Source organism: Stegostoma tigrinum, chromosome 30 (assembly GCF_030684315.1).
Source record: "Stegostoma tigrinum isolate sSteTig4 chromosome 30, sSteTig4.hap1, whole genome shotgun sequence".
Classification (NCBI taxonomy): Eukaryota; Metazoa; Chordata; class Chondrichthyes; order Orectolobiformes; family Stegostomatidae; genus Stegostoma; species Stegostoma tigrinum.
Window position 1 is genome coordinate 26,618,588 of NC_081383.1, and position 18,633 is coordinate 26,637,220.

General features: G+C 41.6%; 1 protein-coding gene across 2 annotated transcripts in view; it reads right to left on the reverse strand.

The window, feature by feature from the left end:
* tmprss9 (transmembrane serine protease 9) overlaps positions 1 to 18,633 on the reverse strand; it is a 37,355-nt gene that overhangs the window by 7,113 nt on the left and 11,609 nt on the right. For both annotated transcript variants that reach the window (XR_007250337.1, XM_048559972.1), the window contains exons 4-9: positions 12,170 to 12,283; positions 11,150 to 11,315; positions 9,966 to 10,240; positions 8,306 to 8,442; positions 4,170 to 4,416; positions 2,112 to 2,228 (exon numbers count right to left, since the gene is read on the reverse strand). Coding sequence is in view for 1 of the 2 variants with exons in the window: in XM_048559972.1 (XP_048415929.1) it covers positions 2,112 to 2,228; positions 4,170 to 4,416; positions 8,306 to 8,442; positions 9,966 to 10,240; positions 11,150 to 11,315; positions 12,170 to 12,283 (1,056 nt within the window). In the remaining variant the exon portion in view is untranslated. The remainder of the gene's footprint in view (positions 1 to 2,111; positions 2,229 to 4,169; positions 4,417 to 8,305; positions 8,443 to 9,965; positions 10,241 to 11,149; positions 11,316 to 12,169; positions 12,284 to 18,633) is intronic.

The window sequence follows — 18,633 nt, forward strand, 5'->3', positions numbered from 1 at the left end:
GTATTCGCAGTTTAATATTTAATTGCCACTCTGTCGTTAGTTATATTAAAAAAGGATGTACTTCTTTCATGGTGCTTTTCATTTCCAATTGGGTTCAGGATCCAAAAATTATATTATGTAAAAGATTGAGTGACAGCCCTGCCTGAGTGAAAATTACAGTGTATAATGTGAAATGGAAGCAAGTATGGTGGAGCGAAGGTAGATTAAAAGGAAACCCAATCATTACATCACAAGCAAAGGTAGCCCCGCTATTCACAGAAGGAAGGAGATAGAAAGTGGGGAACTGTGGACTGGTTAATTTTAATATGTGTAATAAGGAAAATTTTAGACTCTATGAAGGAGTTTGCAGCAGGGTATTTCAAAAATCTCAGTGCAATCAGACGGAGTCAACATGGTTTTTTGGAAGAGAAATTATATTCGACTAATCTATTAGAGTTCTTTGAGGGAGTTTGTAACTATATGTTTTGACAAGGGGCTGTATCAATGGATTACTCCACAAAGTAAGAACTCATGCTGGAATGGATAACATATCAGCACGAAGAGAAGACGGGGTAACTAAAAGGAAACAAAAGACAGGCATTAATATGGATAGGGACAAAAAAAAACTGCAGATGCTGGAATCTAAGGCACACAAACAGGAGGCTAGAGGAACATTATAGGCTGAAAGACTTGAGTCCTGAAGAAGGATAAAGCCCAAAACATTGGCTTCTCCTTTCCACCCAGATGCTGCTTGGCTTGCTGTGTTCTTCCATCCCCCTGTTTGTGTGAAATGAGAATAAATAGGTCTGCTTTGGACTTGCAAGATATAGTGAATGGAGTTGAACACGGATCAGAGCTGAGGCTTCAATTATTTGCAATCTCTGACTTTGATGGAGGGACTAAATGAAATGGTTGCTCATCTCACAAAGATAAATAGAAAGGTACATTGTGAGGAGGACATAAGGGGTTTGCAAAGGGATATAGACAGGGTAAGTGAGTGGGCAAAGACTTGGAAATTGATAGTAGCATATAGGAATGGGTGAACTTGGCCACATTGGCTGAATTAGCAGGAAAGAACACAGCTTTTTTTTTAAATAGAGAGAGATTGTAGACCTCAAAAGGTCGAGAAATCTGGGTTTCGTATTAAATGAACTATAAGAGGTTAGGATTCAGCAAGTGATTAAGAACGCAAATGGAATGATGCTTTTTAATTTGAGGGAAATAGAATATAAAAGTATGAACGCTTTTTGCTGCAGCTATACAGAACTTTGATGACACCACATCTAGAGTACTAAGTATAATTTGGTCTTGTTATTTAAGAAAGAACAAAATTGCATTAGAAGCATTTCAAAGGAAATTCACTCAGCTGATTCCTCGGGTGTGGGAGTAATCTGATGAGAAACGGACAAATTGGACCTGTATCCCCTCGTATTTAGAAGATTGAGAGGCAATCTTTTTGAAACAGAGAATCCCGACGGACTTAAGAGGGTGGATACTGAAAGGATGTTTCCCCTTTTGGGAGGCATTGGAGCCAAGTAAAACAGTTTGAAAAATAAGGGATCTCCCATTTAAGATGGAGATTAGAAACTTTTCCCCTCTCTTTCCTCTAAGGTCATAAGCGTATGGAACTATCTTCCCTAGACAGCATTGGTGCAAGATCATTGAACATGTTTAAAGGCAGAGGTACATAGATTCTTGACTAACAAGGCAGTCAAAACTTATTGAGTTAAGTGGGAAAGTACAGTTGAAGCTACAATCAGATTAGCCATGATCTTATGGAATGAGTAGGCATGAGAGCACAATTTTTGTATGCATGTTCATTTACAAATTAAAGTGATGTGCTCTTAAAAGCGTTAAACTTTTCTGCTTCAAGTGCTAACAAGCTTAATGTACATATCCAGATGTCTTCAATTATCATTGAATTACTGAATAAGTTTCTCAATAATATCATAGTTATGGGGTAATAGGGTGGGCAGGGCTGAGGAGTTGTCAGTGCAGCCTGATAGTCTTTCTCAAGGGTAGTGAAAACCTGCTGTGTAGCATGTTTCACATTGGGCCTTTATAATCAAAAATGGACTGCTGGCCCCAAATCACAAGTACCTGTCCTGTCATTCAGAGATGAAACTACTCACTGCAATTTGCCTCGTCAGACCCTGTAACACAGTCTTTGATGCCATCACACTCTGCATTGTGCTTATCAATACAGCTGTCAGTGGAACACTTGAAAGTAGAGGCTGTACAGCGAACTTCTACAAGATAAAAGAACACCATTAGTTTGAAGTTTGATGCAACATGTAATCACTAAGTCCATCACCCCCTTTATTGACCACCAGTCATTGTGTTCTCAATCAGACACTCTCCATCCATACTTAAACTTTGAGGAATGAGGGGAAATTGAGTGAGAATGATAGCAGTCTATACTATGATAGATTTTGGCTGTTTCCCAGTTCATCCTTGCCCCTCCTTTCCAGAAGGCACTGACTCTTGTGGAGGTACAATTTAAAACGCTCCCACCCCAGCCAATCTGCCCCACTCACACGAGTGGCTAACACAGTTGATCATAATCTTCATTGCACACTCTAAATTGAAGCTGGGGCAAGGATGGGACTGAAAGTGTGGAGAGGGAAACTGGGGACTGGTAGACAAAGAAGTGGTGTGAAGGCCGTGGATCTTACAGAACCATCAATGTGGTGAATGGGAGCAGTGCTGAAAGAGGAGCGGCCAGTAACTGAATGGGTGAAACCTAGGATACCATGAAGAGTACTCAGTGGAAGATTTTGGATCAATGGGAAGTGAGAGGATGGAGATGTAAGATTTTCACTTGAGAGGGTCCTTTTGTCTCTGTTATATGGAAATGATGGAGGAAAATTGAATACAGTGCAGCCTTATGGCTCACTTTCAAACTGGAAAAGCCTGCACAGTTCATGCAATGTCGAAATTTTTTACTTGTTCTATAGAAAAGGTATTAAGCAAGACCAGAACCCTTCTGTACATGTTAAAATTTATCCCAATGCTGATTTCACACAGTTACCAGGGTTCCCCAAAGACTAAGCATAAATAAATAACTGAATCATAGAATCACAAAATTATTACAGCTCTGGATGAGGCCTTTTGGATCATTGGTACTACACCAGCACCTCAAAAGAGCATTTTGTAGAGATTGTAATGAGGTAGGTCAGGTAGACCTCATAGAATATGCGTTGCCCAATTGGGGCCGTTAATGATCCAATCAAAAGGTCCTGGCTCTCAGATAAAAAGGGGAGTGTCAGGATTGCTCAAAAAAAAGGGTGACATGGTGATGGGAAATCAGCTTCTGTGGAGTTATTTCATGTTTCATTTAGTGCCATTGTCCTGCCTTCTCCCATTAACCCTTTTATTTTCAAATAACCATTTGCTTCCCCTTTAAATGTCATTCCAACCCTAACCACTCGCTGTGGTTTTGTTTTTCCTCATTTCACTTCTTTGCTTCTTTTACCAATTTCCTTAACCTTAAAACCTCTTCTACAAGTGGGAAATTTTATCCTTTCTACACCATCCAGACCCCTCAACATTTTGAATACTTGCATCAAATCTCCTCTAGCTCTTTCTTCTCCATGGAAAGTAGTCCCAACTTGTCCAATCAATCTTCATAACTGAAGTTCCACATCGCTGTAAATATTCTTATGGATGTTGTCTGCAAGGATGTGGGGCAATGGAGCCAGCTTCTAGTTTGAGGCTGGGGGTTCGCTCAGATGGTTAGATCAGGGTGTTAATAATGCCAAGGTCGTGGGTTCAATCGCCAAAATGTTGCTGGCTGACAACTGAGATTTATATTCTCATAATGGCCTGAAGGGCATGTTGCTGTACTGTTTTATGTTTCAAAGGCAAAATTCAGACCAATTTTTATTGCCGTTATCCAGATAACTTTTGTGGAAGTGCCCTGTGCCAAGTGTCAGGATTTCAGCTCATGCCCATCATTTCAATTGAATTTGACACACACCCTTGTTCTATGTAGCAATTAGGAACACTATGACTAGAGATTGGAGAAGGAAGAGCTGCTTACGTGAAATCAGAAAATTTATGAGGAGAATTGTCAGGCATTACAGGCATTGGGTCAGTAACCTTTCCACACACACACACACACACACACACACACACACACACACACACACACACACACACACACACACACACAGAGTCTGAATACCCACCTACTATTAAGTTAGGGGCAACAGTGCTTCTATTTACTGAAGCTGTCTGTTCAGTATTGCTCTCTGTTGGAGTAGTGGTGGTGTGAGTCTGGGACATTGTATGCTCGACCCAATCCCGGATTGCGGTCACTCTTGCGTAGACGCCGGGTTTGTTTGGTCGAGCACAGCCTTCTCCCCAGCTCACAATACCAGCCAGGAACCATTTGCCTGGTGACTCTTCACAAACCATTGGTCCACCAGAATCGCCCTGACCAGAAGGAAGTACAGTCCAGCAATCATTGCACATCCTTAAACAGCGCCTCCCAAACTCATTTTCCCATGTTACCCCATTTTAACCTTAAAAATTAAAGTGACCCAACACTAGCAAAAACAGAACAGAAACAAAGCAGCACACTAACTGAAACAAAGCAGCACAGCAACAGTTGATATATAATCTTTAAGGTCCACATTTTATGCGTCAACATACATTACATCTTTTAAATATGAACATCTATGTTTTAAAGAACTTTGTGATACTATTGTTATTCTTTGAACTCATATGTTTCAGGCAGGTTCTCTATATTTCCTAGTGACAGCAGACCCAGTTATGTCTTTTCTGCACCCTCCAAACCTTGCAAATATGTTATAATGAGCCTGCATACACACGCAATCCTACCAACACTACCCTCCCTTGCACACCTCCATCCCAACCCTTCTTCCATACCCTCGTCTCAACCCCAACCCTCCACTGACTCACTCAGCAGCCCCTCTTCCTCTTTGGGTGCATTTGCCAGTGTCTATGAAGCAGAGCTGCTTGTAATGGGTCAATGGGGTAAGGAGCCAATATAATGGAGTTACAGGTTGACAGTGTTGTGAAAAAGGCGTTTGGTCCACTTGCCTTTATGGTCAGTGCACTGAGTACAGGAGTTGGGATGTCATGTTGCATCTGTAAAGAACATTGGTTAGGCCATTTTTGGAATATAGGGTTCAATCCTAGTCTCTCCGCTATAGGAAAGATGTTGTGAAACTTGAAAGGGCACAGAAAAGATTTATGAGGACCTTGCCGAGGTTGGAGGGCTTGAGCTGTAGGGAGAGACTGAATAGGCCGGGGCTCTTTTCCCTGGAGCACTGGAGACTGAGAGATGATTGCATAGAGGTTTGTAAAGTCATGCGTGGCATCCATAGGATGAATAGCTAAGGTGTTTATCCCACAGAGGGGAGCCCAAAACTGGAGGGCATAGGTTTAAAAGGTGAGAGGGACCTAAGGGGCAACCTTTTCGCACAGAGGGTGGTGCATGTACGGAACGAGCTACCAGAGGAAGTGGTGGAGGTTGGTACATGAGGCATCTGGATGGGTACATGAATATGAAGGATTTAAACTGATATGGGCCAAATGCTGGCAAATGGGACAGAAGGTTCTGTTTCTGTGCTGTTCAAGTCTGTAATAACCGCAACTGGTACATCGAATTGTCAGGGGAGTCAGGCAACCAAAAATTTAGGAAAAACGCTTCATGACATTTATTTGAATATTGTCAAAATGAGATTGATTATTAAATAATATCCATATCCAGTGAGAGAGGGAGTTCAAGGACAGTGAGAGGGAATGAGGGTTATAGAGAGGGTGGTACAGGGTCGAGAGCTCACTTTCACAATGCTAACAGCATCATTCATTTGGGGATAGTTTATGAGAATAAGGGGTATAGAGAGGGACATGGTACAGCATCAGGACCTCACTTTCATAATGTTGCCGGATCATTCATTTGGGCAAATGAAGGGAAGTTGATGCCACTGGGAATAGTTCATAAATGAAGTGTACAAAATGGCAAACAACAAATTGACCACAAGCTTACAAATTTACCTCAGTAAACTTGCAATAAAAAATGATAAGCATCTTCTAACACTGCTGAATTTGGTAATTGCAGAGGTTTACCCTGATCTAGATTTGCATTAACGTCAAATAATCTTTGGAACCAGGCCTCACATCGCCACCTACAGGCATAATCTGCACTGCATGGAAATATTGGTGATTTTAAATAGGTCTGAATAGTTACCTCAAACATTATTCTGGGTACAAAATTCTGTGTGTTTGAATGTAGCATATTCGCATCAGCTGCATTACAAAATATGAATCACCATCAAGAACTTCTACTGAACTTGCTAAAGTCACAGATACACCTGTCCTTCCATGGCTATCTCAGCTAAAAAAATCCAAAGATAAATAAATGTCTGAGTGTGATGCACATCAGAATGTGTTAAATGTGCTTCACTGGACGGAAATTCACTGGCAACATCTCTACAGGTGCAAACCACCTTATTTTTCTTCTCCATTTTTATGTTTCAAACTCTTACAAGATACGTGAATCGGAAACAAATACGAATAAATAAGCTTAAAACAGTTGCATCAACAAGGTTTTAAAAACAAGGGAACAGCCCTTGAGCAAAAAAATGCCGTGTTTGAATGACATTGTGGGTGACACACACACACAGTTAGGATAATTTAAACAAAGGAGTCATATTTTAACTGTCTAAATCCAAGAACCAGATTTTCTTTAGGCTTGTTTGAAGCTTTCAAAGACAGTTTTTAAAGGAAATACCCTATTTCAAAGAAATAACAACTGATTACAGCCCAATCGTGCCAGATAAGAGAATTCAGAAATCATTGCTATGCTCCCTACTAAAGATGGACACAGGACCTGACCTTATTCTCTTAAATAGATGAAGTTGATCAGGTCATTGTGCACTGGTTGGTTAAAGAAACAGTATTCACTGCTTTAATAATATTTTATTTCATTAGATCAGATCTCGTTTTGGCTTTGTTTCCAAGGAACAAATGAAAGGATGGAACTCATGGTAACAGTCTTGTGAGGGCAATTGTCAGGAAGGACAAAGTGTGATATTGGATCATTAATTTCCATCACTGTCAGTCAAAATTAAAATAGGAAATGTGGGGAGGGAATGCGGAGAAGAGTGGGAGATATACAATAAAAAACAGAGTCACTGTATTAAATTAATCCATTTTAAATTATTGTTCACTCTGTAGTAAAATCACCCCATAATCTGACGCCAATACTGCTTGATGAGAAACTGTCAACGGGAGGAAATGGAAAAAGGAAAGAAAATACTGCATTTATAGAGCACCCATTCCAACTCCACAACATTGTAAAGCTAATGAAATTGTGGTCAGTATTGTAGGAAACAAGACAACCAGTATGCACAGAATAAGCGCCTATAACGATAACAACCAGATAATCTTTTTTTTAAATGCTTTTTGGAGGCAGAATTTTTGGACAAGTCATTGGAATGTTCTCCTGCTCTAAATTAGTACTTATTGGTCTTTTGCATGCACTGAAGAGGGCGAATAGGGCCTGAAAGGCGGGTAGCTCAACAGTACAGTATTCACTCCAACACTGTCGGCCTTTTTTTAAGGATGTGTAAGCTCTGAGCTGATGTTTGAACCCACAACCTTCTGATGCTGAGGAATAGTTGCCACTCACTGAGCCACAGCAAAGACTGGAAATAAAGGGAGGATGGGAGGGAGCAATTCATGGGTGAAGACTGATTGTGGATGAGTATGAATGGTGGGAGAAGAAAAATAGAAGTGCGCAAGGAGGCTAACAATAGGAGAAGACCAAGGTGGTAGGGGTGGGATGATGGGAGAGCAGTGAGATAGTAAAGGGGGATGTTGGGAGGGACCTGATGCAAGAGGGGCAAGTTTCAGTACTTACCAAAATAATTGAATGTGATGATTTTGAAGTGATAAGTGAATTAGATTGGTTGTAATCTGTACAAATGAGATTTTGTTGGCTGTTTATGCATCTGTCGCAAGTCTTGCTCAAACTCTCATCATGTCAGAGACTACGGCAACCAGAGAGAAACGTCCACCACAGCAGCTGGGCTAGATTCACTTCCTGGCCTCAAAGGTTAAAGGCAATGTTTGGCCCAGTTCATTCTGGGCTCTGTGTTGGTTTAATAAATCCACACATAAAAATACAAACAACAATTGGACCTGATGCTTCTTGTTCAGACATGAGGGCACGACCCATTGCTCTGCAAAGTCTCTTCGATAAACAATTACAGGAGCTTTTCAAAAGCGAAATACACTTAGATAGGGAGCAGACTTTCAGAGAAATTTTGGTGAACTGTGGCATATTACCGACCTGACAGGAATCCACTTGGCCACCTATAAATCCAGCACAGATCATTTGCGGAGTTACTGGTTCACTGTAGAGTCTGGCACATTCACTTTGATTGAATATCTGAACAGTAGCTTTTTGCAGAATGATGGGTAAAGAATCTGTGACAGAAATAGAACAGAGAAAAGGCTCAACTCTGAGACAACATCAACAAAATCAGAGCAGGTTAAAGGCTAGAAATCCCGCTGGTATAAAATATGACATTTGATGCCTGTCTCAGAATTTGGAGTGCTGCCCTCCGATCAATACAATTCATTGACATGTTGTTCTATATCTATTGCTGGAAAGTGTTCACTGTTCTGGATCACAAATCAAAATGTAGTGTTTGTCACCATAAAAGGACCATTTAATTTACTCTTCACAAAGACAAAATATGATTTTGATATTTTTAAGTAGATTGTGAATTCTTACTGAATGGGCAAGGTCTGTTGAATGCAGTGAACAACTAGATTCTGTGAAAATCTACCTCTTTCAAATATTTAAGAAATTCTTCCAATTACAAGAGTGAGCAATGAGAGCAGGCAAGCAGCGTCAAGGGACAATAGCAGATTGTTCTGAGAGGGAGCGAGATCCTCTCTTTTATCCAAAGAACAATTTCAGAAACTGCAGCAGTGTCCGGAACCTGCCCACTACCTACAAAGCACAAATCAGGAGTATAATGGAATACACAACACTTGCGTTGGTCAGTGCACCTTCAACAACTCTCAAGAAGCTTAACACCATCCAGGTCAAAGCCGCCCACTCGATTGGCACCACATCCACAAATATTCAATCCTTCCATCTCTGTAGCGTAGTGCCAGCAGTGTGAGCCATCTACAGGATGCTCTGCTGAAATTCACCAAGACTCATTTAACCCATGACCATGACCATCTGGAAAGACAAGGACAGTTGATACATGTGGTCACTACCATAAGCAAGTTCCCCTCCAAGCCTCTCACCATCGTGACTTGGAACTGTATCAGTATTCCATCACTGTTGCTGGGTCAGAATACTGGGATTCGCTCTGTCAACACTGTGGATGTAACAAATAGAGTGCAGCAGTTCAAGAAGGCAGGTCATGACCACATTCTCAGGGGCAATAAGTGTTGGCTCAGCTAGCAATTCTCATTTTCTGAATGAATAAAGGAACACTTGACATCCCAACATCATGCCAGGATCAGACCTTGTCACAACAATGTCTTACCTTGTCAGTTATCATTGTTTCTGCCAGTTAGTGGCACAAGCATCATTCAATGTTACATCTTAATGAGCACACAATGATACATTGGGAGTCCCTATTGTTGCAAATGTCTACTGTATCAGCAATAAAAATAGGTGAAGAGCAGCAAATTATGAACAATTCCAGAGAGTAACACTGCAAATGGACTGCACCAACTCCCGCACAATAGATCCACCGTACGCTAAGTTCTTGTCTAAGCGAAGGAGGAAAGGAACTTCCATATGTGAAACTTGAGGAACAGTGTGTTTACTTTGATGGCATACCTACTTTGAAGATCAACTGAAGGGTATAACAACTCGTACCTAGTTCAGGGAAGATCACCTGAAGGTGAGGGTCACTAGCAATTTTTGAATTTTTCTTTGAAGAACAAAAAAGAATGACTTTACAAATAAATTATCTCCACACCATTGTTTTCATTCAGAACTCCCCATCCTGTGATCGTGCAGTTCTTTCCTGTGCGGAAGATATGAACAGGAGACGGTAAACACACAGGCTGGATAGATCTGGAAACTGATATGGAGGTGGTTAACTCCAGCAGAGCCACATCATAGTCAAGAGTAGATGGGTCAAATAATGGATGAACAATGATCCTCTTCAATTTCCTTTTCACTGCTGTAGAAGTTTCATCATTTCTGTAGATAGTTCCAAGGACTGCCTCCCAGTATTTTGGGTCTTGAAAACTGCAAAGAGTCAAAACAGAAAAATGATTCTGCTGTCAAATTGCTGATTTATCATCATATTTCTTTTTCTCCTGAGGTCAGTGTGGATGTTGATAGCCACTCACAGAGGTACAGCTTACCGGCTGTTAATTCCCACTTGGTGACAGTTCCCTGGATGCTGACACTGACTGGCTTACAGATTCTTGGGTGCTGACTCCTTAGTGCAATATAGTACCTCGTGCTGATACACATTAGAGTACAGTTTCCTGGGTGCTGGCACCCATTGGGTAAAGATTTGCATCTTAACACCCATAAATATTGGTATTCACTGGGCCATAGTTCTCTGGGCATTGACTACCGCTGGAAGACAGTATCCTGGATCCTGACTTCCACTGGGTTAGAGTTTTGAGTCCTGACACCCACAGAGGATATAGTTTCCCCTGGTAATTAATTCAATTTTGAATAAATTCCAATTTTCTTCCCACTAGCACAAGGAATAGAAACCAATTACTACGGCCAGCGAGCTAAGTTCAGCAGGCACCATGATTAAGGCCAGAGACTCCCTAACCTCCAATGCTATGTGAAATAATGTCATTGCTGGAAATATGAAACTAGAACAAAAAGTGCTAGAAAAATTCAGCACGACAGGTAACATCTGTAGGGAGAAACAGAGCTAACATTTCTGGGGTTGATGAACTTTCATCAGAACTTGCTGTCTGGCTCAGTCATACACAGATCAGGACCAGATCCCAGAATGATCTGGTTTGGGTATGTTCCTGGAGAACTTTACCAGCTAAACTTCTGGGAGCTCAAAGCCTCAAGATACCATGGTGAGGTGTTAGTCAAAAGAACCAGATTAGAACGATTGGGTCTCAGTCTTGAATGTGCGTCTAAATCAATCAATACAAATCAATTCAAAGAATGACTCACCTTATAAAACAATGAGCTGCTGACATCAGCCATGTGCTTGCGATAACTGTAGCTCCGCAGTCATGGCCAATGTCAATTATATGTAGACTGACTTGCCATGGGTATTCCCCAAAGGCAGCTTCCTTGCCCCCAACAATTCTGTTTGATATCAAGGGGGTACCACAATCTATAAAAGAAAATGACAGAAGATCTTTGGAACCAAACATTGGGGTGCACAGTTGAATTAGAGAGGTGTACCCTGAATGTTCTTTTGCTAATGACAGATTAGAGTCAGGGTGTCCCTTGTGTGCCACATGGACTCCCAGCTTGGCCAATGTGGTCTCAGGCACCAAATTCATGAGGAACCAATCTGCTCATCCACTTTTAGAACTCAGCCAACAGAAATCTCAGTGAATGTACAACGCATAACCTGTAATGTCCAATTAACTCCATAACATACCTGACCTCTGGGGTGTTCATTAGAACAGTGCAGAGGGAAATTTACGCTATATCTAATCTTTGCATGATTGCACTAGAGAGTGTGCGTTACTGATAGAAGCAGCTGCTGTTTAAGTGGAATAGTGATTCAGGCTAAAGCAAGCGGGAGTGATTCATGCCGGAGCCTAAATCTGACACTCCTACATGTAACTAATTATAGCAGATTATATGGTGGATGAAGGCTCCCAAGAAAATGGATAGCTCCTACATTTTGACAGTTCCATATGATACACAGCATGCATCAAAAAGCATACAGGTTTTGAAAGAGAAAGGTAGGGCCAATGTGTAGCCTGGAGTCAAAACAATTCCCACAGGGAAAATGGAATGCTAAGGATTCAAAGAACAGTATCTCAGCCTCCATTCAAATCTGGGATCAATGCATTCTGTGCATCTTATTGGCTTATTGTTCAGCTAAGAACTAATTAATAAAACAATTGATATCAGGTGAAAGCAACAGAATGTTTTTTGAATCAGTGTCTTTTAAAGTGTAGGCACATGTATTGTATGGTCTCCAAATGAATGTGATCTTAAATTAAAACTTACTGCATTCTGACTCATCTGAATGGTCCAAGCAATCATTTGTCTTGTCGCATTCTGGATTGGATTTTGTAAGACACTGGCCGTTCTTGCAGATGTAATTCCCAGCTGGGCAGCCTGCTGCATTACAAAGAACAAGACATTGGTATATTGTACTTAATGATGAACCATGAAACTACCTTGATTACTGTAAAAACCCACATGGTTCATGAATGTCCTCTAGAGAATTCTTACCTGGTCTGGCCTACACGTGACTCCAAATCTACAGCAATGTAACTGACTCATAATCACCCTCCGAAATGGACTGGCAAGTCACTCAATTCAGGAGCAAGGAAGAATGGGCAACAAATCATAACCTCGCCAAAAATGCCCACATCCTTTGACAGAACAAATATTCCCCTATACTCACCAGGACTGAGATTATACAAAAACAGATCTTTAGACAGCGCAGGAATGCGATAAAAAAAAGAACAAATCTATGAGGAGGGCATTGGCCTTCTGGTGATGTCACTGGTCTGATAATCCAGAGCTGCAGATGAATGATCTGCGGACATGGGTTCTTCTGATCATGGCTAAAATTGGAATTGAAAGCTATTCGCTTTTAACTTTGCCATAGAGCTACCATTGCTAGTAATGACAACTCATCTGCCTCACTGAGAGCCTTTTGGAAAAAACTGTCCTTACATGATTCTTCCTATATGCGGTTAGTTCTGTAAATAGCCTAGCCAGCACTTAGTTACATAAACTTCTACAGAAAAGCCAGAGTAAAGCCAGATGAACATCTAAGCTAGAACAAGGGAGTTAAGGAGTGGAGCCAAGACCTTAACCAGACCAACAGTGATCACAGTAAAGACTGGAGCAGGCTCAAGGACACAAATAGCCTATTCCTGTTGCTACATTCCCTTTTTCTATGCTTGTGGTTGTTGAAGTCAGTCACTACTGCCTCAGGACATTGCTGCAAGAATTACAGTCATAGAGTTGTACATGCTGCAAGAATTACAGTCATAGAGTTGTACAGCATGGAAACAGGCGATTCATCCAACTTGGCCATGCTGACAAGGTATCCTAAATTAATCTTGCCCCACTTGCAACCTTCTGGTCAATATCCCTCTAAACCCGTCCTAGTCAAGTATCCATCCAGATGTCTTTTAAATGTTGTAATTTTATCAGCCTCCACCACTTCCTTTGGCAGCTCATTTCATACACACACCACCCTCTGCATGATAAAGTTGCCCCTTACTTCCCTTTTATACCTTAGCTCACTTAAAGCTACACCATCTAATTTTGGATTCGCCTACCCTGGGGTAAGGACCTTGGCTATTCACCCTATCCATGCCTCTCATGATTTTATAAATCTCTGCAAGGTCACTCCTCAACCATCTGGCGCTCCAGGGAAAATAGACCCAGCCTTTTCAGCCTTTCCCTACAGCTCAAACCCTTCAGTCCTGGAAACATTCTTGTAAATCTTTTCTGCACCTTGTCATGTTTCACAACATCTTTCCTGCAGTATGGAGACCAGAATTGCACATGATATTCCAAAAGTGACCTCGCCAATGTTCTGTACAGCTGCAACATGGCCTTGCAACTCCTATACTCAATGAACTGACCAATAAAGGTAAGTAAGCAAATGCATTCCTCATGATTCTGTCTACCTGTGACTCCACCTTCAAGGAACTATGAACCTACATCCCAAGGTCTCTTTGTTCAACAACCCTCCCAGGACCCTATCATTAAGTGTGCAGGTCTTCCCTGGTGTGCCTTACCAAAATGCAACACCTCACATTTATCCAAATTAAACTCCACCTGCCACTCCGTGGCCGACTGGCCCATCTGATCAAGATCTTGTTGTACTCTGTGATACCCTTTTTCATAGTCCACTACTCCAGCAATTTTGGTGTCTCCTGCAGACTTACTAACCATACCTCTTATGTTCACATCCAAATAATATATAAATGGCAAAAAGCAGAGGACCCAACACCGATCCTTGCAGTAGTCACAGGCCTCCAGTCCAAAGAACAATCCTCCACCACCACTTTCTTTGTCCTATCTTCTAACCAATATTGTATCCAAATTGCTAGCTCCTCCTGGATTCTATGTGATCTAACCTTCCTATCTAGTCTATCATGCAGAATCTTGTTGAACACTTTTCTGAAGTCTATATGTCAATGTCCACTGCTCTGCCTTCATCAATCTTCTCTGTCATTGGCCAGAGGCTGGGAATTCTGACATAAATGAATTGCCTACTGATTACTCAAATTCTACTCAGCATTTACAAAGCTCAAGCCAGGAACGTGAAGCAATTTCTTCCACTTGCCTGGATAAATGCAGCTCCAACAACAAACAGGAAACTCAGCAGCATCCAGGAAAGAATAGCCTACTTGACTGACACTCTTCCATCAACTTAATCATTAATTCCCCCAACATCTGAAATACAGTTGCACCAGTGTGTGCCACCTAAAAAAATACGCTGTGGTAACTCAGTCTGCTTTCACATTACCTTCCAAACTGAAATGTCCACCACTTTGAAAGATAAAACAGCGGATACAGGGAACACCATTACCTGCAAGTTCCCTTTCAAATCTCACACAATCCACTTTAGGAACTATATTGTTATCTTTTGTTATTGCTGGTTGAACATCCAGAAACTCCCTTCCTAGTAGTACCTTCTGTGTACCTACATCCAAGGACCATTGTGGTTCCAAGATGGCCGCTTACTAACGCATTCATGAAGGCAATTAGCAATTGACAACAAATGATGGCCCAGCCATTGACACTCACATCCAAGTGATTAAACATAGCAGTCAGAAGTAGCACTTATTTTGTTTTATAGATGTATGCAGAAATCAATTATACAATCAGAGGTTGTCTATCCAACCTACAAACTGCAATAGGCACTAAGAATGATAGCACCATAAGATATAGCAACAGAATTAGGCCATTCAGCCCATCAACTTTTCTCTGCTATTCACTTATGGCTGATATGTTTCTCAATGCCATTCTTCTACTTTCTCCTGTAATCCTTGATCTCTTCACCAATCAAAAACTTACCTACCCTTGTCATAAATATACTCAATGACTTTGCCTCTATAGCCCTCCGCAGCAATGAGTTCCACACATTAACCTCTGGCTGAAGAAATTCCTCATCTTAGCTCTAAAGGGTTGTCCCTTCACTCTGAGACTGTGCCCTTGGGTCCTAGTCTCTCCTAGTAGCTGCAACATCTTCTCCACATCCACTCTATCAGACCTCTCACTATTTTGTAAATTTCAATCAGATCCTCCCTCATTCTTTTAAACTCCATTGAGCACAGGCCCAGAGTCTTCAACCACTCTTCATATGACGAGTCCTTCATCCCTGGAATCATTCTTATAAACCTTCTCTTGACCCCCTACAACACCAGCACATTCTTTCTTAGACATAGGACCTAAAACTGCTCACAATATTCCACATTGTGGTCTGACCAGATGCTTATACAACCTCAGCAGTACATCTCTACTCTTGTATTCTAGCCCTCTTGAAATGAATGTTAACATTACACCTGTCTTCCAAACTGCCAACTAACCCTGCATGTTAACTTTAAGAGAATCTTGAACTAGAACTCCCAAGTCCCTTTGAGCATTTTCAAATTTAGTGCTCAATGCTAAACAATGCAGTCTCTCTTCACACATCAGTCCTGCAATCCCAGGAATCAGTCTGGTAGACCTTTTTTCCAGCCCCTCCATACCTAGAATGTCTATCCTCAGAAAAGATGATCAAAACTGCACAAAATATTCCCACACAATACACCCCGTGTGGTCTCACCAAAGCCTTGTACAATTGCAGAAAGACACCTCTGCCCTTGTTCTCTCGTTTTGAAGGCCTTCATGCCATTTGCCTTTTTCACCACCTGCTGTACCTGCATGCTTACTTTCAGCGACATGCGTGTGCAAGGACACCCAGTTCTCATTGTAAATTCCCCTTTCCCAACCTATTGCCATTTAGATATCTTCATGGACTTCTCAGACCTCTCACAAATCTCTGCAATTTCCTCCAACCCCGTAATGTTCCGAGATATTCACACTCCTCTAACTCTGGCCTCCTGCTCATGCCTGATTCGAATTGCTCCATCACTGCTGGCTTAAGTTGCCCAGGTGCTAAACTCTCTGAAACATCTCCACTTTTCTCTCTCTTCACTCTTACAAGATACTACTGAAACCCTAAAGCAATTGGCCAACAGTCCTCATTTCTTAAATGAGGCTCAATGTCACAAAATGTTATGTTTTTATTTGATACCTGCCCCAACCGAAGTGGAAGCAGGGGTGGGGGGCACGTCCCCTGGTGGCACTGCGCCGCAGAAGGACCACAGCTAGACTCGGTCCCATCTGAAAATCGGCCACGTCCCCTGCTGGGGAAATTTTTTGAATAGGGTCACAACAAGGTCTTCACCCTGTCCTTCGATGTGGGAAAAAAATCTGCATTCTGCTCCAACTGAATCTGGGCGACTTCCCTGAGGAGGAAATCGCCACAGAAAGACCACTGCCTGCACACAGTCCTGTCCCAAAATGAGCCATTTCCCTGATCTATAACTTGCCAGTTGCTTCATGAAATCTTGTTAATTTCAGAGACAATTTGTTGCAAAATATATTAACACATGTTTCAGGTACCAGATAATGAATTGGTACTTATTTGATGAATTATACTCAGGCAGTAAGTAAGGTGTAAATAATGCTTCAGAAAACAAAGAGCTGTGTTATTGTATAGATGTTTACTGAGTTCTGTTGTTTCTTTACTCTACCACTGACCACAAAGTTTCACAAGAAAAGGCATTGTTTTTGCATTTGCATCACTTCATGTGAATTTTGCTAGTGAGCGAGAACCATAAGGCACCTTTTGCCAGAATATTAACACAAAGATGATTACAGGTGAGTGTTGCAACATTAAGACTGATCATCAGTATTTGCTACAGTGGAGAAGAAAGCAAACAAAGCATTGGGATGTCTACCCAGAGATAAGAAACAAATCTAAGAAGGTGATGCTGAAGTGCTAGTTGAATACTGCAATATGGAAAATGTAGCATTGTTGGAAGGAGTCCAAAGCAGAGATATAAAACTGATTCTTGAACACTGTGGGCTGAATTAAGGAGAAAGATTGCCTATCTTTTTTTGCTGTGGAAATCATGAGAATGGGAGGAGATTTGATAAAGAGAAGACATTTTATAATGTCTGAGGTGTGGAGTTAAATTTTGAAGTTTTTTACAGTTACAGTTGAACAGTTCTAGTCCTTGAAAGTGAAAATGTTAGAAACAGAGAAACATAGAAAGTAAGTGTGGGAATAGACCATTCATCCCTTCCAGCCTATACCAATATTCAATATGATTATGCAATTTCAGTATTCCATTCTTGCCCTCTCCCCATACCTCATGATCCCTTTAGCCACAAAGGCCAGGTCCAGCTCCCCTTTGAAGATATCCAATGAACTTGCCCCAACAGCTTCCTGTGGGAGAGAATTCTACAGGTTCACAACTCTGAGTGAAGAAATTCTTCCTCATCTCAGTCCTGAATTGCTTACTCCTTATTCTTAACTGTGACACTCTAGCTCTAAGCTTCCCCAACATCAGGAACATTGCGCCTGCATCTAGCCTGATCGGCCTAATCATGCTTCTATGAGATTCCTCCTTATTCTTCTCCATTCCAGTGAGCACAAGCCCAGTCAACCCAGTCTTTCCTCATATGTCAGTCCTGCCATCCTGGGAATCAGTCTGATGAACCTGCACTGAACTCCAACAGCAATGTCTTTCCTCAGACTAGGAGAACGAAACTGCACATAATACTCGAGGTGTGGTGCCACCAAGGCCCTTTATAACTGCAAGATATCCTTACTCCGATACTCAAATCGCCTTGCTACAAATGCCAGCTTGCCATTAGCTTTCCTCACCACCTGCTGCACCTGCATGCCAAGTGTCAGTGATTAATCTACCATGACACCCAGGTCTTGTTGCAACTCCCCTTTTCCTAAACTGCCACCATTCAGATAACAATAGACAATAGGTGCTGGAGTAGGCCATTCAGCTCTTCGAGCCAACACCACCATTCATTATGATCATGGCTGATCATCCACAATCAGTATCCTGTTCCTGCCTTATCCCCATAGCCCTTGAGTCCACTATCTTTAAGAGCTCTATCTATCTCTTTCTTGAAAGTATCCAGAGAGTTGGCCTCCACTGCCTTCTGGGGCAGACCATTCCATATATCCACCACTCTCTGGGTGAAGAAGTTTCTCCTCAACTCTGTTCTAAATGGCCTACCCCTTACTTTTAAACTGTGTCCTCTGGTTCTGGACTCCCCCATCAATGGAAACATGCTTCCTGCCTCCAGAGTGTCCAATCCTTTCATTAACTTATACGTCTCAATCAGATCCCCTCTCATCCTCCTAAACTCAAGTGTATACAAGCCCAGTCGCTCCAATCTTTCAACATATGATAGTCCCGCCATTC